At 41.9% G+C, this 17,500-nt stretch overlaps 1 protein-coding gene across 5 annotated transcripts in view; it reads right to left on the minus strand.

The window, feature by feature from the left end:
- The window catches only part of LOC143275354 (uncharacterized), a 115,720-nt gene that overhangs the window by 2,504 nt on the left and 95,716 nt on the right, over positions 1-17,500 (minus strand). For 4 of the 5 annotated variants that reach the window (XM_076579405.1, XM_076579407.1, XM_076579404.1 and 1 more), the window contains 3 exons: positions 10,752-10,855; positions 8,676-8,765; positions 1-8,372 (listed from right to left, as the gene is read on the minus strand). The exon at positions 1-8,372 is cut by the window's left edge and continues 2,504 nt beyond it. In XM_076579405.1, coding sequence (XP_076435520.1) covers positions 8,100-8,372; positions 8,676-8,765; positions 10,752-10,855 — 467 coding nt within the window. In that variant the 3' untranslated portion in view covers positions 1-8,099. The remainder of the gene's footprint in view (positions 8,373-8,675; positions 8,766-10,751; positions 10,856-17,500) is intronic. The other variant, XR_013053424.1, reaches the window with a different exon arrangement.

Below are 17,500 nucleotides of genomic sequence, written 5' to 3' on the forward strand. Positions count from 1 at the left end.
ATTGATTTCATCATTATCTTGAGTGACTAACAAAGTCATAAATAACTGATTCCATCTTTATCTTGAATGACCCCCCAAAGTCATAAATAATTGATTCCATCATTATCAATCCTTCAAGCGGAGAATCATCACTTTCTTTGTGTGAAGAAGAATTCTCCTGGGAATCGAGAAAATAAAATCTCTCTAAAGGTCGATGCAATCTGATGGGACATCAGCAATACGGATTCTCTAGAGTTCAATTCAGACCGCCCTGTCGGAGAGCCAACCACCATTATACAGCCCCTTTCAAGTTAGGAAAACATTTCATCATACACTTGACAATCATCAATGTGATATTTATCATAGATTACACAGTGTCAGTCTGTTTTTGTTTTTCATTTGATTATGAAGACAGACAGACATGGTTTCCATGATCCGCTGTGCTGTAAGATGGATACGGACAGACATGGTTTCCATGATCCGCTGTGCTGTAAGATGGATACGGACAGACATGGTTTCCATGATCCGCTGTGCTGTAAGCAGCAATAAAGAATGGGAAAACAAGCCCTGTGTGGTATGGTGGGGCTGTCAAAGACACGTTTTGGGTTTTGTGGTTTTTGTTTTATCATCATCATCATCATTTTTTAATTCACAGCATTCAGCCAAATACAATGGCGGTAATTGTTGTGTGCTGTAGGTGAAAGCAACTGTTTGCTGCACAACAATCCTCCAGTCATATAACGAATGTCCATGGCTTTGAGTGAACTGTTGAGTTTGGCGTGAAACGTGAGCCTTGTTGTTCGTTCCTCTTACCATGTCTGCTGGAGATGAACTGGAGTGTAGGATGGGGGCAGGGGGTACTTTGTTTCTGAAAGTATTGTCGCTTTCATTAGGTCATTTGTGATGATGTCATAACATTGTACTGACGTGGGGTGTTACTATGTCAGTACTGATCCACACACACACATACAAATATTCCTGGGCGTTGTTCAGTGGTGGGGGTCATTCTATGACATGACGTTTTTCAGTCAGGGTGTACACCAAGGGGTGGACCACTCTCCCTCTTTGCACTCTCTCCACAAACCAACCCACAATCAACAACTATACAAGCGGGCCAACCAAGCTACATCACAAAAGAACTCAGTCAAACAACTCCAAGGAACAACATCACAAAAGAACTGAAACAAATCCAAGGAACAACATCACAAAAGAACTGAAACAACTCCAAGGAACAACATCACAAAAGAACTCAAACAACTCCAAGGAACAACATCACAAAAGAACTGAAACAACTCCAAGGAACAACAATCACAGACTGACCAAAAAAGTCCTTTCCAATCACACTCTCTTGCTGAACATTCACCGACAAAAAACAAACAAACACGTACATGGAAACCCCCCTTAAAATCCTGAAAACTGAAATAATTTGAGGGTGATTTGAGGGTGGAGGCCGGAGGTTGCACTGAATAACTTCCACTTGTTTCTTGTTGGTGGTTTTTTGTTGTTTTTTTTTTCATCCTTCTGCTTTTATTTGTCATTTTCATGAAGGTTCCATGGACTTTGTACGGTATCAGAGGCAGAGAATTAATAAAATCTTATCCACTGTGTCTAGGACTCGGGGTGAAAAACAACAGCGCGGCCCAGTCCTCTCTTTCCGCTGTTTCAACCTTCCCGGCCCCAGCCAGGTGTTTAGGAATCTGCAGGAGATCTGTTAGGGTTAACCGAAACTGTTAACAGTTATCTTTTCCTGAACTGACATGACTGGCTTTACAAATGGCGTTGTACTCACTGAGTGTAACTGAAATGTTCTGTTCTGTTCTGCCCAAAACACGTGCTGAATAAATGTGTGTTACGGGTCTATATGTAGTTTGTTGTGGTATGCAAGCTGGACAAAGAATTCACGTACATCACGTACCTTCCTGGAACAAGCTGGAGGAAAACAGGAGTAAAGCCCCTTTCCTCAGCAACACACACAGAACCTTGCTACGACAGGGCCTTCAACTCTGATCACTGACACTGGATCAAGAGTCCAACATTTCACTTTGCTGCTGCAGGGCCTCCAACTCTGCTACAGGGCCTCCAACTCTGCTACAGGGCCTCCAACTCTGCTACAGGACCTCCAGCTCTTGCTACAAGGCCTCCAACTCTGCTACAGGGCCTCCAGCTCTGCAACAGGGCCTCCATCTCTGCTACAGGGCCTCCAACTCTGATCAATAACACTGGATCAAGAGTCCAACATGTCACCAGTTCTGTCAAGGTTCTTCCATTATTCATTCTAATTTTTCATTCACAGCAGAAACTTGGAACTTAACTGCCGTAACTGACCGACAAAAAAACAAAACAAAACACACACACACACACAAAAAGCAGAGAAATGTCATCTCTCACAGGCTGTGATCCAAGAAAAGCTGTGGTGAAAGATAAGTAAACTGCAACAGTAGCAACCCTGCATCCCAGGCAGAGTGGGGAATGGGGTGTTGGTAGGGGAGAGATGGTGGAGGGGGGAGACATCAAAGTACACTATCAAGCGATCAGCAAGCAAACAATTAGCAAGCACATGACAAACTCAACACACAGCATGCTGAATATGCTGGAGAAAAAAAACCCAACACAGTATAATGTGTCCAAACTCCTTTAAAAGCCATCCCAGTTAAAAGTGACAATTAAAAGAATAATTTTTTAAAAAGGTGAAAAAAAAAAAAAAATCTGGGTATCTTAGAAAAAAAAAGAAGATATTCTTGGGCAGAAAACCAATATGTGAATCACACTTCGCAATTTTTCATTAGAAGTTTCATTTGAATGTAATTTACTTAAAAGGTACTTAAGATTTTAAACAGGTGAAAATTAACACATTTGGCATCTTTTACTATGTTTTTTATGCAGGCTCTTTATTCAATAGAAATAATACTATGTACACAGAATTATCAATCCTTACCATGATTCAAATCTCTCTTTACAGTGAAAAATACCTGTCCATTGTACAGAAATTATCATAAAAGAGAAATTGTATTTATAAAAATGTCTGCAATACACAATCTTTGTGTGTGTGTGTGTGTGTGTGTGTGTTTGCGCGCATGCGCGCACACACAACTGAACTTTCACACACACTAACATATGCAATTATACACTGTGTGTAAGACAAGAGTATGTGAGTGCACATGTGCATGTATGCAGCAGTACATCTAAAAATGTGTGTGCACACAGACATTCACACAAATGAAGTTAACATGTCTGAATGTGCAGACAATTTTTTTTGTGCATGTGTTAAATTCAAACAGTGGATGATAATCATTACTGATGTTTTGTGAAATTTTGTAATGTACATGATTACACATCTGAGTGCACACTTAAAGTTATCAATAATTTTACACTCCTTTTTTGTAAACACACACACACACACACACAGATCAATGCCAGATCAAATTCATACAGAAAAAATAAAATGCATCATATGCATGTATTATTATTCATGGAAGTCCATCTTTGCTCAGACATTGATCTCAGATTAGAAAAAATGGAGTCTATGAATTAAAGATGTTCTTTCTCTAAAAACAGAATTGATTTGTTTTGCCAACTTTAACTTGCCAGAATCTTCATAGACTGTCGCATTATGAGCTGAATTAATGTATTTGGTTTACATGCAAATTACAAATATAGTGAATAAAACTTTGCAGTACAAATATTATGAGTGAAGAAGAAAAACAAACGGCATTTTGTAATAGCAGAAAACCAACATTATCACCTGCAAGTGCACTACTTATCTTAATAGAGAGAATGCAGTGCTTCTCAATATTCTGGAAACATGACAATATACACGCTGGTTACAATAAAGACTGCTTTGTTCAATCAAGTATTGCTTTAAAACACCTAATTACAAGATGTTTCTTTTTACTTTTATTCTATAAATCTATTCAAACAATCTGTGTAGATTCAAAACAGGCAGATGTTCATAAGCTTTATAATCGTTTGTTGGCATCAATATAAAATTGTTAGTGATCATTGTTTTACTTGATGTTCATATACAAACAGCATAAAATTGTTACTGATCATTGTTTAACACAACGATATTTAAACACAAACAACAGTAAAAATTGTTAGTGATCACTGTTTAACATAATGTTTAAATTTATACAAACAGCATAAAATTGCACACACAAAAGTGGTAAATTGGGATGATGACAAATTCTTTTTTATTTTATTTTGGCAAGATGTGATTTTTATACAGCTAGGAGAATTTACTCCACCTCACCACCTACTCACTCCAAACCAATTTCCCGGGGAAAAAAAAAGAAAAAAGTGTGTGTGTGTGTGTGTGTGTGTGTGTGTGTGTGTGTGTGTGTGTGTTTCACAACTGTTTTAAGTGAAGTGGGAAAACAGTGGGCACAGCTGAATTTTGGCCTGACATACTGACATACAACACAGTAAACACAATGACTTAAAACACTGGGCAGAAGACAAGTGGAAATGATGGAATACCTATGGACACACTCACTTATCAAGACAAAGAGTACATACTCTGCCTGATAAACAAAATGGAGGAACTGTCAAAGGGACACAACTGTCACAGGATTCCATGTTTCAGTTCAGAGCCGTGACTCACTTATCAAGACAAAGAGTACATATTCTGCCTGATAAACAAAATAAAAGAACTGTCAAAGGGACACAAGTGTCACAGGATTCCATGTTTCAGTTCAGAGCCATGACTCACTTATCAAGACAAAGGGTATGTAATCTGCCTGATAAACAAAACAGGAAAACTGTCAAAGGGACACAAGTGTCACAGGATTCCATGTTTCAGTTCAGAGCCGTGTCAGCTACCTGTACAATCATTCTGCACCACAGTTGTTCACATGTACCACACACACAGTCAAACCAAGTCAGCCCCACAGACAGGAAGTTGAAGAAATAAAAACATGTCTGGTAGCTCATTTGAAGCCTATTCAAACATGTAGTTTTTAGGCTGGATTAAAATACGATCATCTGCATTAATGTTTTGTCATTAAGAATCATAAAAATTTCATGCATTTTATCTGTGCACATGAAAAGTAAAAATAAAATCTGTCTTTTCACAAAAAAATCATGTATTCTCTTCTTCTTCTTCTTCGTTCATGGGCCGCAACCCCCACGTTCACTCGTATGTACACCAGTGGGCTTTTACATGAATGACCATGTTTGTCCCCACGATGTAGGCAGCCATACTCCGTTTTCGGGGTGATCATGTATTCATTAATCAGTCAGACAGAGATAAGTTTTTCACAGACTCCCTTTGTCATACCAGCTTCTTCATTCCAGACTTCCAGAAACAATCAAAACCTTAATTGGCACACTTCACTGTGTTCGTTTCCTAAACAGACAAGCAAATCATGATGCTGTCGTAAGGTTGCGTAATCTCACGTCCGGCAGCACTAATGCTATCAACGTAAGGGCTCAGTTAAAAACAAAAGGACAACTTTTCCAGGTGGTCACACAGGAGAGATGAAAAAGTGAATGGTATGACAGGATTTCACAGATCCATGCTGTAAAACTTCTCAGTACCCCTACAGTAGAGTGCTTTAGTACCCCTATAGGTAAAGTGCTTCAGTACCCCTATAGGTAGAGTGCTTCAGTACCCCTACAGGTAGAGTGCTTCAGTACCCCTATAGGTAGAGTGCTTCAGTACCCCTATAGGTAGAGTGCTTCAGTACCCCTACAGGTAGAGTGCTTTACGCCTCTGTCATAACCAGCCTTCTTCCCTTCAATCAGCTCATTTTGCCAACAGATATTATACTTAGCCACTCAGAACACTTCTGCAATAATTGGGCTTCCCTTCAATCAGCTCATTTTGCCAACAGATATTATATTAAGCCATTCAGAATTTTTTTTAATAACTGGTCTCCCATTCAATTTGCCAACAGGTATTATACTTAGCCACTCAGAACGAATCGCTTCAGTGCCTTTCCAAAGTGTGCAGCGTACTGTGTGTCTGGCAGTGCACGACTGATCCCAGCTGACAAAGCTGACTGAATTCAGCCAACCCAATGTAAGCGCAAACCTTGGACACAGCTTTGAGCACCGTGTGCTGGAGTTTCACACGCAGCTAAAACAATGTGAAGCAAAGCCGTTTCCAAAGGAAACGCACTGACGCTAGGTGCGGTCCACATGTTTGGCATGCACATACAACATGACGGCTGTAAATAATGAACAGGTGCAAATAAGCAATAATAGGCAAAGTAACACACCAAACCCCACCCTGTCCCCAATATCCCTCCCCACAAAAAAGACGCCACCATCAAAAAAAGTAAAGTGGTCTTCTTCGATTGTCTTATTCGTTCAAAAAAAAAAAGTCCAGAAATCACTTTACAAGGTGTCAAACTGGTGTGTGTACTACCTTGGGTCTTTTTCCAACGTGCATATCTTCCTACTCCATTCAAATAATAATTTGTAAAAAAAAAAACAAAAAAAAAACAACCCCACCTCAAGTCAAACGTAAAAAAAAAAAATCCATTCAAAGTGTGATTCCATCAGATTACACTGTCAACCTAACCAAAGTGTGATTCCACCAGATTACACTGTCAACCTAACAAAGCAGGCACAAAACACACACATGGACGTTAAACTGCAAGCAGATGTCCAATAATCTCACCTGGAGATAAATATGAGAACATGGAAACAAAATGGGACATACAATGAGCGATGCCTGCCTGTTATGACATGGGTGATAAATTAACTATATACATTGTTGCACATCTTCTCTCTCCATCGCATTGGAAGCCACAGTTCTTGGGAACATTGCAGTAATCTTGAACCGTTAGTCACAGGGCGACAAGGTTTATTAATGACAGCAAAAGCTGATCACCTGTCTTGTTCCATGGAAGGGAATTGTGACTTCAGTTATTCCACATTATGTCACCTTCTTCTCATCACCATACCTGTTTCTATAAGACATCTACAGGAACTTGTCACCATACTGATGGTGATCAATCAGCCCTATATGCTTCCGTTCTCCTACCCCTAGCCCCCCCTCCCACTTTCAACGCAGAAACAATTTGCTAAAACTTAACAATAACAGATGAATGCATAATGTTCTCACTTAATGTTTTAACAATTGCATCTCAATGATTAAAAGAAAAGAAAAAAAAGAATAGTGTGCCAGATTGTCAATGCAAAGGAAGACTACAGAAAACAGAATATAAAGGAATAAAACCCCAGACACTTGCTTTTAATCACATGAACTTTTGCAGATACTAATAACAACAGTGACTAAATTCTCCATAAACAAACAAATAACACCCAAACGAAAAGAAGAAAAGAAAAGAGAAGGAATTTCTGTTCATCTCCAATTTGACACATATTTTCTATTTTCATTCTAGCCAACTTGCTAACATTTTGTAATCTGTTATCATTATTCTTATACTTGTCATTTGTAATCATCATAAATGTGCTAACATTTGTAACCTTTTGTTACCATTCTTATAATACTTGTAATTTGTTACCATCATGACTGCGATGTTTTGCTTCATTTTTGTTTAATCTTTCTCAAGATTCCCCCAATACTTGAAGTAACATGTACACTGGACACAGATGAATACATCCATTAATGTTAATTTAAGCATACATGTTGATTATTTTCTTTAAAAAGCTGGGTACGTATCTGAATCGTGTCCATCTGGGTGTTTCTGGAAAAAAAACAACAACAGTCAATACAAAAGCCAAAATACCAGATACAACACTTTATTTCTCACAAAACGTTACTGTCTGGTCATAAAATTACAGAAAGAAAAGTCGCGAACATGACCACAACCCCCCAGGCCCCTCCCCCAAAAAGGTGTATTTGATTTTCAAGACCCAAAAATAATCATCATTGCAGCCAAAGCTTTCATAAAAAAAAATCCTACACACATAAACATGCAGATAATAATACTTGTCTTGATTCACTCGAAGTCCAAAAGAAAGAAACTCTTCCTGGAAAACAGGAAAGAAAAAGAAAAGAAAAAAAAACCCAGCCAGAAGCTGTTGAGTTTGGTGTTTGTGTGTGTGTGTGTGCATTACCGACACCCACACCCACAGAAACGTTGTCTTCCTCCACTGGCTGAAAGAGTGAAGAGCAATAAGGGGAAAGCAAAAAAGAAAAAAAAATCCCATCAGCTCTGGTTGGGTTGCTCCCCTTCCTCCTCATCCTCATCGGGGTTGAACTCATTGGAGAAGGTGATGGGTACCTTCTCCCGCTTGAACAGTAGTTCCCGCTTCCAGGGAGGCATGCTCTCCAGCTCGGCTGGGTCTATGCTGAGGGCGGCCGGCACGATGTCTCCCTTGGGCTTGGGCATGGGGGGCGGGGGGGCTTCGCCCTTCGGGGGTGGAGGGGGGGCTTTCTTGTCCGGGGAGATGTTCATCGCTGCCAGGGCCGCTGCTTGATCCTGGAGGGTGGACAAATGGACGTGCAACAATTACGTCGTGTCGTGTCGTGTCGTGTCGTGTCGTGTCGTGTCGTGTTGTACTGTCGTTATACTATAATGCATTTTCTGTGAGTGTGTGTGTGTGTGTGTGTGTGTTTTGATTGTGAGCGTGTGTGCGTGCGTGCGTGTTTGTGTGTGTGTGTGTGTGTGCGTGTGTGTGCATGCGTGTGTGCGTGAATGCATGCGTGCATGTGTGTGTGCATGCACGTGCATGTGCTTGCGAGTGTGAGTGCATAATCATGTTGGCTAATTGCCCTTGTGTACCTCCTGATCCTTCTTCATCAGCAAAGCCCGCTTCCACTCTGGTACATTTTTCCATTTGGCTTCTTGCTCCCTCTCCTTCAGGATTTGTTTCTGCACACACATCACTCGTCTTCGTCAAACATGTACCTGTCTTCACACACACAGACACACACACACACACACATATCACTCGTCTTCGTCAAACATGTACCTGTCTTCACACACACACACACACACACACATATCACTCGTCTTCGTCAAACATGTACCTGTCTTCACACACACACACACACACACATATCACTCGTCTTCGTCAAACATGTACCTGTCTTCACACACACACACACACACACACACACACACACACACATATCACTCGTCTTCATCAAACATGTACCTGTCTTCATTCACACACACACACACACACACACACACACACACACACACACACACATATCACTCGTCTTCGTCAAACATGTACCTGTCTTCACACACACACACACACACACACATATCACTCGTCTTCGTCAAACATGTACCTGTCTTCACACACACACACACACACACACACACACATCACTCGTCTTCGTCAAACATGTACCTGTCTTCACACACACACACACACACACATATCACTCGTCTTCGTCAAACATGTACCTGTCTTCACACACACACACACACACACACATATCACTCGTCTTCGTCAAACATGTACCTGTCTTCATTCACACACACACACACACACACACACACACACACACACACACATCACTCGTCTTCATCAAACGTGTACCTGTCTTCATTCACACACACACACACACACATCACTCTTCTTCGTCAAACATGTACCTGTCTTCACACACACACACACACACACACACACACACACACACACACACACATATCACTCGTCTTCGTCAAACATGTACCTGTCTTTTCACACACACACACACACACACATATCACTCGTCTTCGTCAAACATGTACCTGTCTTCACACACACACACACACACACACACACATATCACTCGTCTTCATCAAACATGTACCTGTCTTCACACACACACACACACACACACACACACACACATATCACTCGTCTTCATCAAACATGTACCTGTCTTCACACACACACACACACACACACACACATCACTCGTCTTCATCAAACATGTACCTGTCTTCATTCACACACACACACACACACACACACACACACACACACACATCACTCGTCTTCATCAAACATGTACCTGTCTACACACACACACACACACACACACACACACACACACACACACACACACGCACACACACACACGAGCACAGATGAAACACAAACACACACACTACACAACAATGACCAACAGAAAAGGCCATTACATACAATGACCAACAGAAAATGACCATACAAAACACCAATAGAAAAGGAAAGGACTACACACACAGTAACCAACAGAAAAGTCATAATTATACATACAACAGACCTGCAGAAAAATACCATTAAATACAGGGACCAATAGAACAGACATACAAAAGACCAACAGAAAAGGCCGATACATATAACAGACCAATAGAAAAGGCCGATACATATAACAAACCAATTGAAAAGGCCTATACATATAACAAACCAATCGGAAAGGCCTATACATATAACAGACCAACAGAAAAGGCCGATACATATAACAAACCAATTGAAAAGGCCTATACATATAACAAACCAATCGGAAAGGCCTATACATATAACAGACCAATAGAAAAGGCCTATACATATAACAGACCAATAGAAAAGGCGCATACATACAATAGACCAACAGAAAAGGACTATACATCCAAAAGACCTAGAGAAACAGCCATCACATACAAAGACCAACAGAAAAGCCACACATATAAACGACCAACAGGAAAGGTCATCACATACAAAGACCAATAGAAAAGGACTACACATCTAAAAGACCAACAGAAATAGCCATCACATACAAAGACCAATAGAAAAGCTATACATACAAACGACCAATAGGAAAGGTCATCACATACACTGACCAATAGAAAAGGACTATACATACAACAAAACCAATCGAAAAGAACAACACATACAACGTATTCCTCTATTTTGTCTCTGTTTTTCTTCTCGATCATTTCTCGTTTCCAGTTGGGCGTGGCTTTCGTGATTTCCACCAAGCCTGGACACTGGCTGATATCTGAAACACAACACCACCATCTTTGTCATCATCTTTGCCCAGTGTTTCACCACCACCATCTTTGTCATCATCTTTGCCCAGTGTTTCACCACCACCATCTTTGTCATCATCTTTGTCCAGAATGCCAACATCACAAAATACCATCATCATCAGTGTCTCTGTTGAGGACATCATCATCCCCTTTATCATTCTCATTATCTCTTTTATCTCATTATCTCTTTTATCATTCTCTGAGGCATCTGACTTTATTATGTACGTCGCATGCTGTTGGGTAACCATTGTAATACCGTCATCATTACCGTGGTCATCACCATTCTGGTCACATGATCGTCACGTGATGACTTTATTACAACCTAGTTCATGCGCCCATCAGCGTTTGCCACGTGGATGATATCTCTCTCTCTCTCTCTCTCTCTCTCTCTCCTTATACAACACTGATCGCTGCCTGCCTTCTCTCTCTCTCTCTCTCTCTCTCTCTCTGTCTCTAGCTCTCTTTCATTTCAAGACACAGAACACACTGTGCTACCTTACATCAGACTAGAATCACACAGCCTTGCAAAAACTCCTGTCTCTAATGTTTGACAGACAAGTGGGTATTTAATACCACATGATCAGTGTATATTCTGACAGACATGTGTGCATTTAATAGCACATGATGAGTCACAGGTCAGACAGACACACAGACATTTAATACCACATGATAAGTCCCCAGTCATACAGACACACAGACATTTAATACCACATGATGTCCCCAGTCATACAGACACACAGACATTTAATACCACATGATAAGTCCCCAGGTCAGACAGACACACAGACATTTAATACCACATGATAAGTCCCCAGTCATACAGACACACAGACATTTAATACCACATGATGTCCCCAGTCAGACAGACACACAGACATTTAATACCACATGATAAGTCCCCAGGTCAGACAGACACACAGACATTTAATACCACATGATCAGTCCCCAGGTCAGACAGACACACAGACATTTAATACCACATGATAAGTCCCCAGGTCAGACAGACACACAGACATTTAATACCACATGATAAGTCCCCAAGTCAGACAGACACACAGACATTTAATACCACATGATAAGTCCCCAGGTCAGACAGACACACAGACATTTAATACCACATGATAAGTCCCCAGGTCAGACAGACACACAGACATTTAATACCACATGATAAGTCCCCAGTCATACAGACACACAGACATTTAATACCACATGATAAGTCCCCAAGTCAGACAGACACACAGACATTTAATACCACATGATAAGTCCCCAGGTCATACAGACACACAGACATTTAATACCACATGATAAGTCCCCAAGTCAGACAGACACACAGACATTTAATAGCACATGATAAGTCCCCAAGTCAGACAGACACACAGACATTTAATACCACATGATAAGTCCCCAGTCATACAGACACACAGACATTTAATACCACATGATAAGTCCCCAGGTCAGACAGACACACAGACATTTAATACCACATGATAAGTCCCCAAGTCAGACAGACACACAGACATTTAATACCACATGATAAGTCCCCAGTCATACAGACACACAGACATTTAATACCACATGATAAGTCCCCAAGTCAGACAGACACACAGACATTTAATACCACATGATAAGTCCCCAGTCATACAGACACACAGACATTTAATACCACATGATAAGTCCCCAGGTCAGACAGACACACAGACATTTAATACCACATGATAAGTCCCCAAGTCAGACAGACACACAGACATTTAATACCACATGATAAGTCCCCAGTCATACAGACACACAGACATTTAATACCACATGATAAGTCCCCAAGTCAGACAGACACACAGACATTTAATACCACATGATAAGTCCCCAGTCATACAGACACACAGACATTTAATACCACATGATAAGTCCCCAGGTCAGACAGACACACAGACATTTAATACCACATGATAAGTCCCCAGGTCATACAGACACACAGACATTTAATACCACATGATAAGTCCCCAAGTCAGACAGACACACAGACATTTAATACCACATGATAAGTCCCCAGGTCATACAGACACACAGACATTTAATACCACATGATAAGTCCCCAGGTCAGACAGACACACAGACATTTAATACCACATGATAAGTCCCCAGGTCAGACAGACACACAGACATTTTATACCACATGATAAGTCCCCAGTCATACAGACACACAGACATTTAATACCACATGATAAGTCCCCAAGTCAGACAGACACACAGACATTTAATACCACATGATAAGTCCCCAGGTCAGACAGACACACGGGCATTTAATACCACATTATCAGTCCAAAAAGAGAGCAGGCACACATGTGCCCTGTGTGTAGTGCCAGAGAACACTGGAGGGGTGGAGGGGGGAGGGAAGGAAAGATGGAAGGAGGGAGGGGTGGAGGGAGGTGAAGTGGGCAGAACAATACCGTGTTGTTGCTGTGGATAACGTCTGGCGAATGCTTTGCGTTTCACAAACAGTTGTGGGGTGACGGCATCTGCCTGTTTGCTTCTCTACGTTTTGAACTTCAGCTTTTTGGATGTTTTTTTTTTCAGTTCGTTAGAGTGTGCGAGAGAGAGAGAGAGGGGGGGGGGGGGGAGAGTGTGTGTGTATGTGTGGCGCCGCGCGCGCGTATGTGTGTGCGTGCGTACATGCGTGCGTGCGTGCGTGTGTGTTAACACGCATGTTTGAGAAACAGAGATATATACATACATACATACATACAGACAGACAGTGATTGTGTGAGTGATTGTGAGCCGTGTGAGTGTGAGTGTGTTAATGTGTGTGAGCGCATTGTTTTGTATTGCATTGCACTGCGTTGTACTGCACTGATTTGTATTGTACTGCACTTCGTTGTATTGTACTGCACTGATTTGTATTGTACTGCACTGATTTGTATTGTACTGCACTGATTTGTATTGTACTGTACTGATTTGTATTGTACTGCACTGATTTGTATTGTACTGTACTGATTTGTATTGTACTGCACTGATTTGTATTGTACTGCACTGATTTGTATTGTACTGTACTGATTTGTATTGTACTGCACTGATTTGTATTGTACTGTACTGATTTGTATTGTACTGCACTGATTTGTATTGTACTGCACTGATTTGTATTGTACTGCACTGATTTGTATTGTACTGTACTGATTTGTATTGTACTGCACTGATATGTATTGTACTGCACTGATTTGTATTGTACTGCACTGATTTGTACTGTACTGTACTGATTTGTATTGTACTGCACTGATTTGTATTGTACTGCACTGATTTGTATTGTACTGTACTGATTTGTATTGTACTGCACTGATATGTATTGTACTGCACTGATTTGTATTGTACTGCACTGATTTGTACTGTACTGTACTGATTTGTATTGTACTGCACTGATTTGTATTGTACTGCACTGATTTGTATTGTACTGTACTGATTTGTATTGTACTGCACTGATTTGTATTGTATTGTACTGCACTGATTTGTATTGTACTGCACTGATTTGTATTGTACTGTACTGATTTGTATTGTACTGTACTGATTTGTATTGTACTATATTGATTTGTATTGTACTGTACTGATTTGTATTGTACTGTACTGATTTGTATTGTACTGCACTGATTTGTATTGTACTGCACTGATTTGTATTGTACTGCACTGATTTGTATTGTACTGCACTGATTTGTATTGTACTGCACTGATTTGTATTGTACTGCACTGATTTGTATTGTACTGCACTGATATGTATTGTACTGCACTGATTTGTATTGTACTGCACTGATTTGTATTGTACTGTACTGATTTGTATTGTACTGTACTGATTTGTATTGTACTGCACTGATTTGTATTGTACTGCACTGATTTGTATTGTACTGCACTGATTTGTATTGTACTGTACTGCGTTGTACTGTACTGCACTGATTTGTATTGTACTGTTCTGTATATTGTACTGTATTACATTTGTGTCACGACAGACATCTCTGTGGGCAATGGTGGCTGTTCTCCCCAGGGAGAGCACGTGGCACCCGTGCATTTCTTTCTGCCTGAAAGGGTCGTTCTGCAAGGTGTCTTCCTGTCGAACTGGGTGACAACCTTTTCGCTGCCGTGGGTTCTTTTACGTTCGCTAAGTGCGTGCATGCTACACACGGGACCTCAGTTTGTGGTTTCATCCGAATGACGTGTGTGTGTGTGTGTGTGTGTGTGTGTGTGTGTGTGTGTGTGTGTGTGTCTGCCGAGTATGCCGTGGTGAAGACATGGTTCCTTATTTTCTTTCGCTTACTGTCTGAACCTCACATAGTACAAAGAAGAGCAAAATTAAGTCCCCTAGCATTAATTACAGAGTAATTTCCCTTTTTTACTATCTGCACTAAAACGTTTGCAAAATAAATAAAAATTCCATGCTTAGCAAAAGAATTTCCTGTTTGAACAAAAAATGATAATAATGACTCCTCTTGTTGTGTCAGAATAAGAGGTCAGAGTGCCAAGTTTAGAGAATACAAAAAATATAAATATAACAGTAAATGCAGTTTGCATATAATTAGGCTTCTTTTTTTTAATTTTTTTGTGTCCATCCCAGAGGTGCAATATTGTTTTAAGCAAGATGACTGGAAAGAACTGAATTTTTCCTATTTTTATGCCAAATTTGGTGCCAACTGACAAAGTATTTGCAGAGAAAATGTCAATGTTAAAGTTTACCACGGACACACAGACACACGGACACACACACACACACACAACCGAACACCGGGTTAAAACACAGACTCACTGTGTTTACACAAGTGAGTCAAAAAGGACAACAAAAAAAAGAAAAAAAGGAAAAAAAGACGGTACTGTTTCCACGTCCACCTGATTTCTGCCAGGCGGAGACTGAAATGTCTGACCTCCCTCTGAGGCCGGTACAGTCAGTGTGCTGCCAAGTGGATATCGGCCTGGTTGCCGCGGAAACTGCATGCTATTTTCAGACCTGCCTTTGCACTGGCTTCAGTGCTGGGATGAGTAATCAGTTTCTTGGAGGTGTGTGTGAGGGTGAGGGGGGGAGGGGGAGTGGAGTGGGGGGGGAGTGGCTGTGTTGTTCCATTATGAATGTTGACGCGGGTGTTAGTACCTCTCTTTACCGCAACTGAGTGAAGGTGGGTGTGGTAAAAAGGTGTGTGTGCATATATATATATATATATATATATATATATATATATATATATATATATATATATATAGATATATATATAGCAGCAGCAGCGGCAATAGCCTGGCAGCAGTACTAGCAGTTGTTGTAGCTGCAGCAGCAACAACACTAATAGAAATAGTATAGAGCAGAAGCAGCAGCAGAAGAAATAGCACCAGTAGTAGTAGTAGTTGCTGTTGTAGCAGAAGCAGCAGTACGTATAGCTGTAGCAACAATAGAAGTAGTCCTAGCAGCAGCGGTAGTAGCATGCAGTAGTCGCGACAGAAGCCGTAGCAGTTGTAGCAGCAACTGACAGCAACAGTACATTAATTAATCAAATTAACCAACCTCTTTCGGTAGATTACTCGGACTATCAAGATGATTCAGATGCCTACCCATCCCCCCCAAAACCCCACCCACACACCTCCAACATCCTCCCCTGTCTCTCCCCCCCCCATCCCACTTTCTTCAGCCCCCCACCCCAGCCCCCCACCCCAATGCCCCCATATGTCCCACACATCCTCCCCTGTCCCCCACCCCCCATCCCACTTTCTTCACCCCCTCCCCCCACCCCAGCCCCCCCACCCCAATGCCCCCATATGTCCCACACATCCTCCCCTGTCCCCCTCCCCACATCCCACTTTCTTCACCCCCTCCCCCCACTCCAGCCCCCCACCCCAATGCCCCCATATGTCCCACACATCCTCCCCTGTCCCCCTCCCCACATCCCACTTTCTTCACCCCCTCCCCCCACCCCAGCCCCCCACCCCAATGCCCCCATATGTCCCACACATCCTCCCCTGTCCCCCTCCCCCCATCTCACTTTCTTCACCCCCTCCCCCCACCCCAGCCCCCCATCCCAATGCCCCCATATGTCCCACACATCCTCCCCTGTCCCCCTCCCCCCATCTCACTTTCTTCAGCCCCCTCCCCCCACCCCAACCCCCGAACCCCCATCCCTGTGAATACTTCACAGCTGTCTGCACTCAGGCCACTCACCTAAACTATTCAGAGGTGCGGGGTGGTATATGTGTGTGTGTGTGTGTGTGTGTGGTGTGTGTGTGGAATGCACCGACCTGAATTACTATTCAGCTCTTGTGGTGGAACCCAGTTCACAGTGAGGCAACAAACTGTAGGGGGGACGGGGGGAGGGGTCAGATCAGAGACCTGCCCCCCCCCCCCGCCTCCCACAACCCATCCCCACCCCCATACACCCCCCAGGACCCCCCTCCGCCCCTCCGCCCCCCCCCACACATACACACAACACACATCCTCACTCCTCCACACGTATAGTCAAGTCCAGAACACGACATAGTTTCTTTCAGCTGGAGGCTGTACAGTGAACAACTCCTGATCATTCATCAAGTTGCTTTCTTCTTCTTCCTTTTTTTTTCCTTCTTCTAACCCTTTTCCCAGTCTGGTCTGTCTCTCCCCCCCCCCC

This window comes from Babylonia areolata, chromosome 30 (assembly GCF_041734735.1).
Source record: "Babylonia areolata isolate BAREFJ2019XMU chromosome 30, ASM4173473v1, whole genome shotgun sequence".
NCBI classification, from domain to species: Eukaryota; Metazoa; Mollusca; class Gastropoda; order Neogastropoda; family Buccinidae; genus Babylonia; species Babylonia areolata.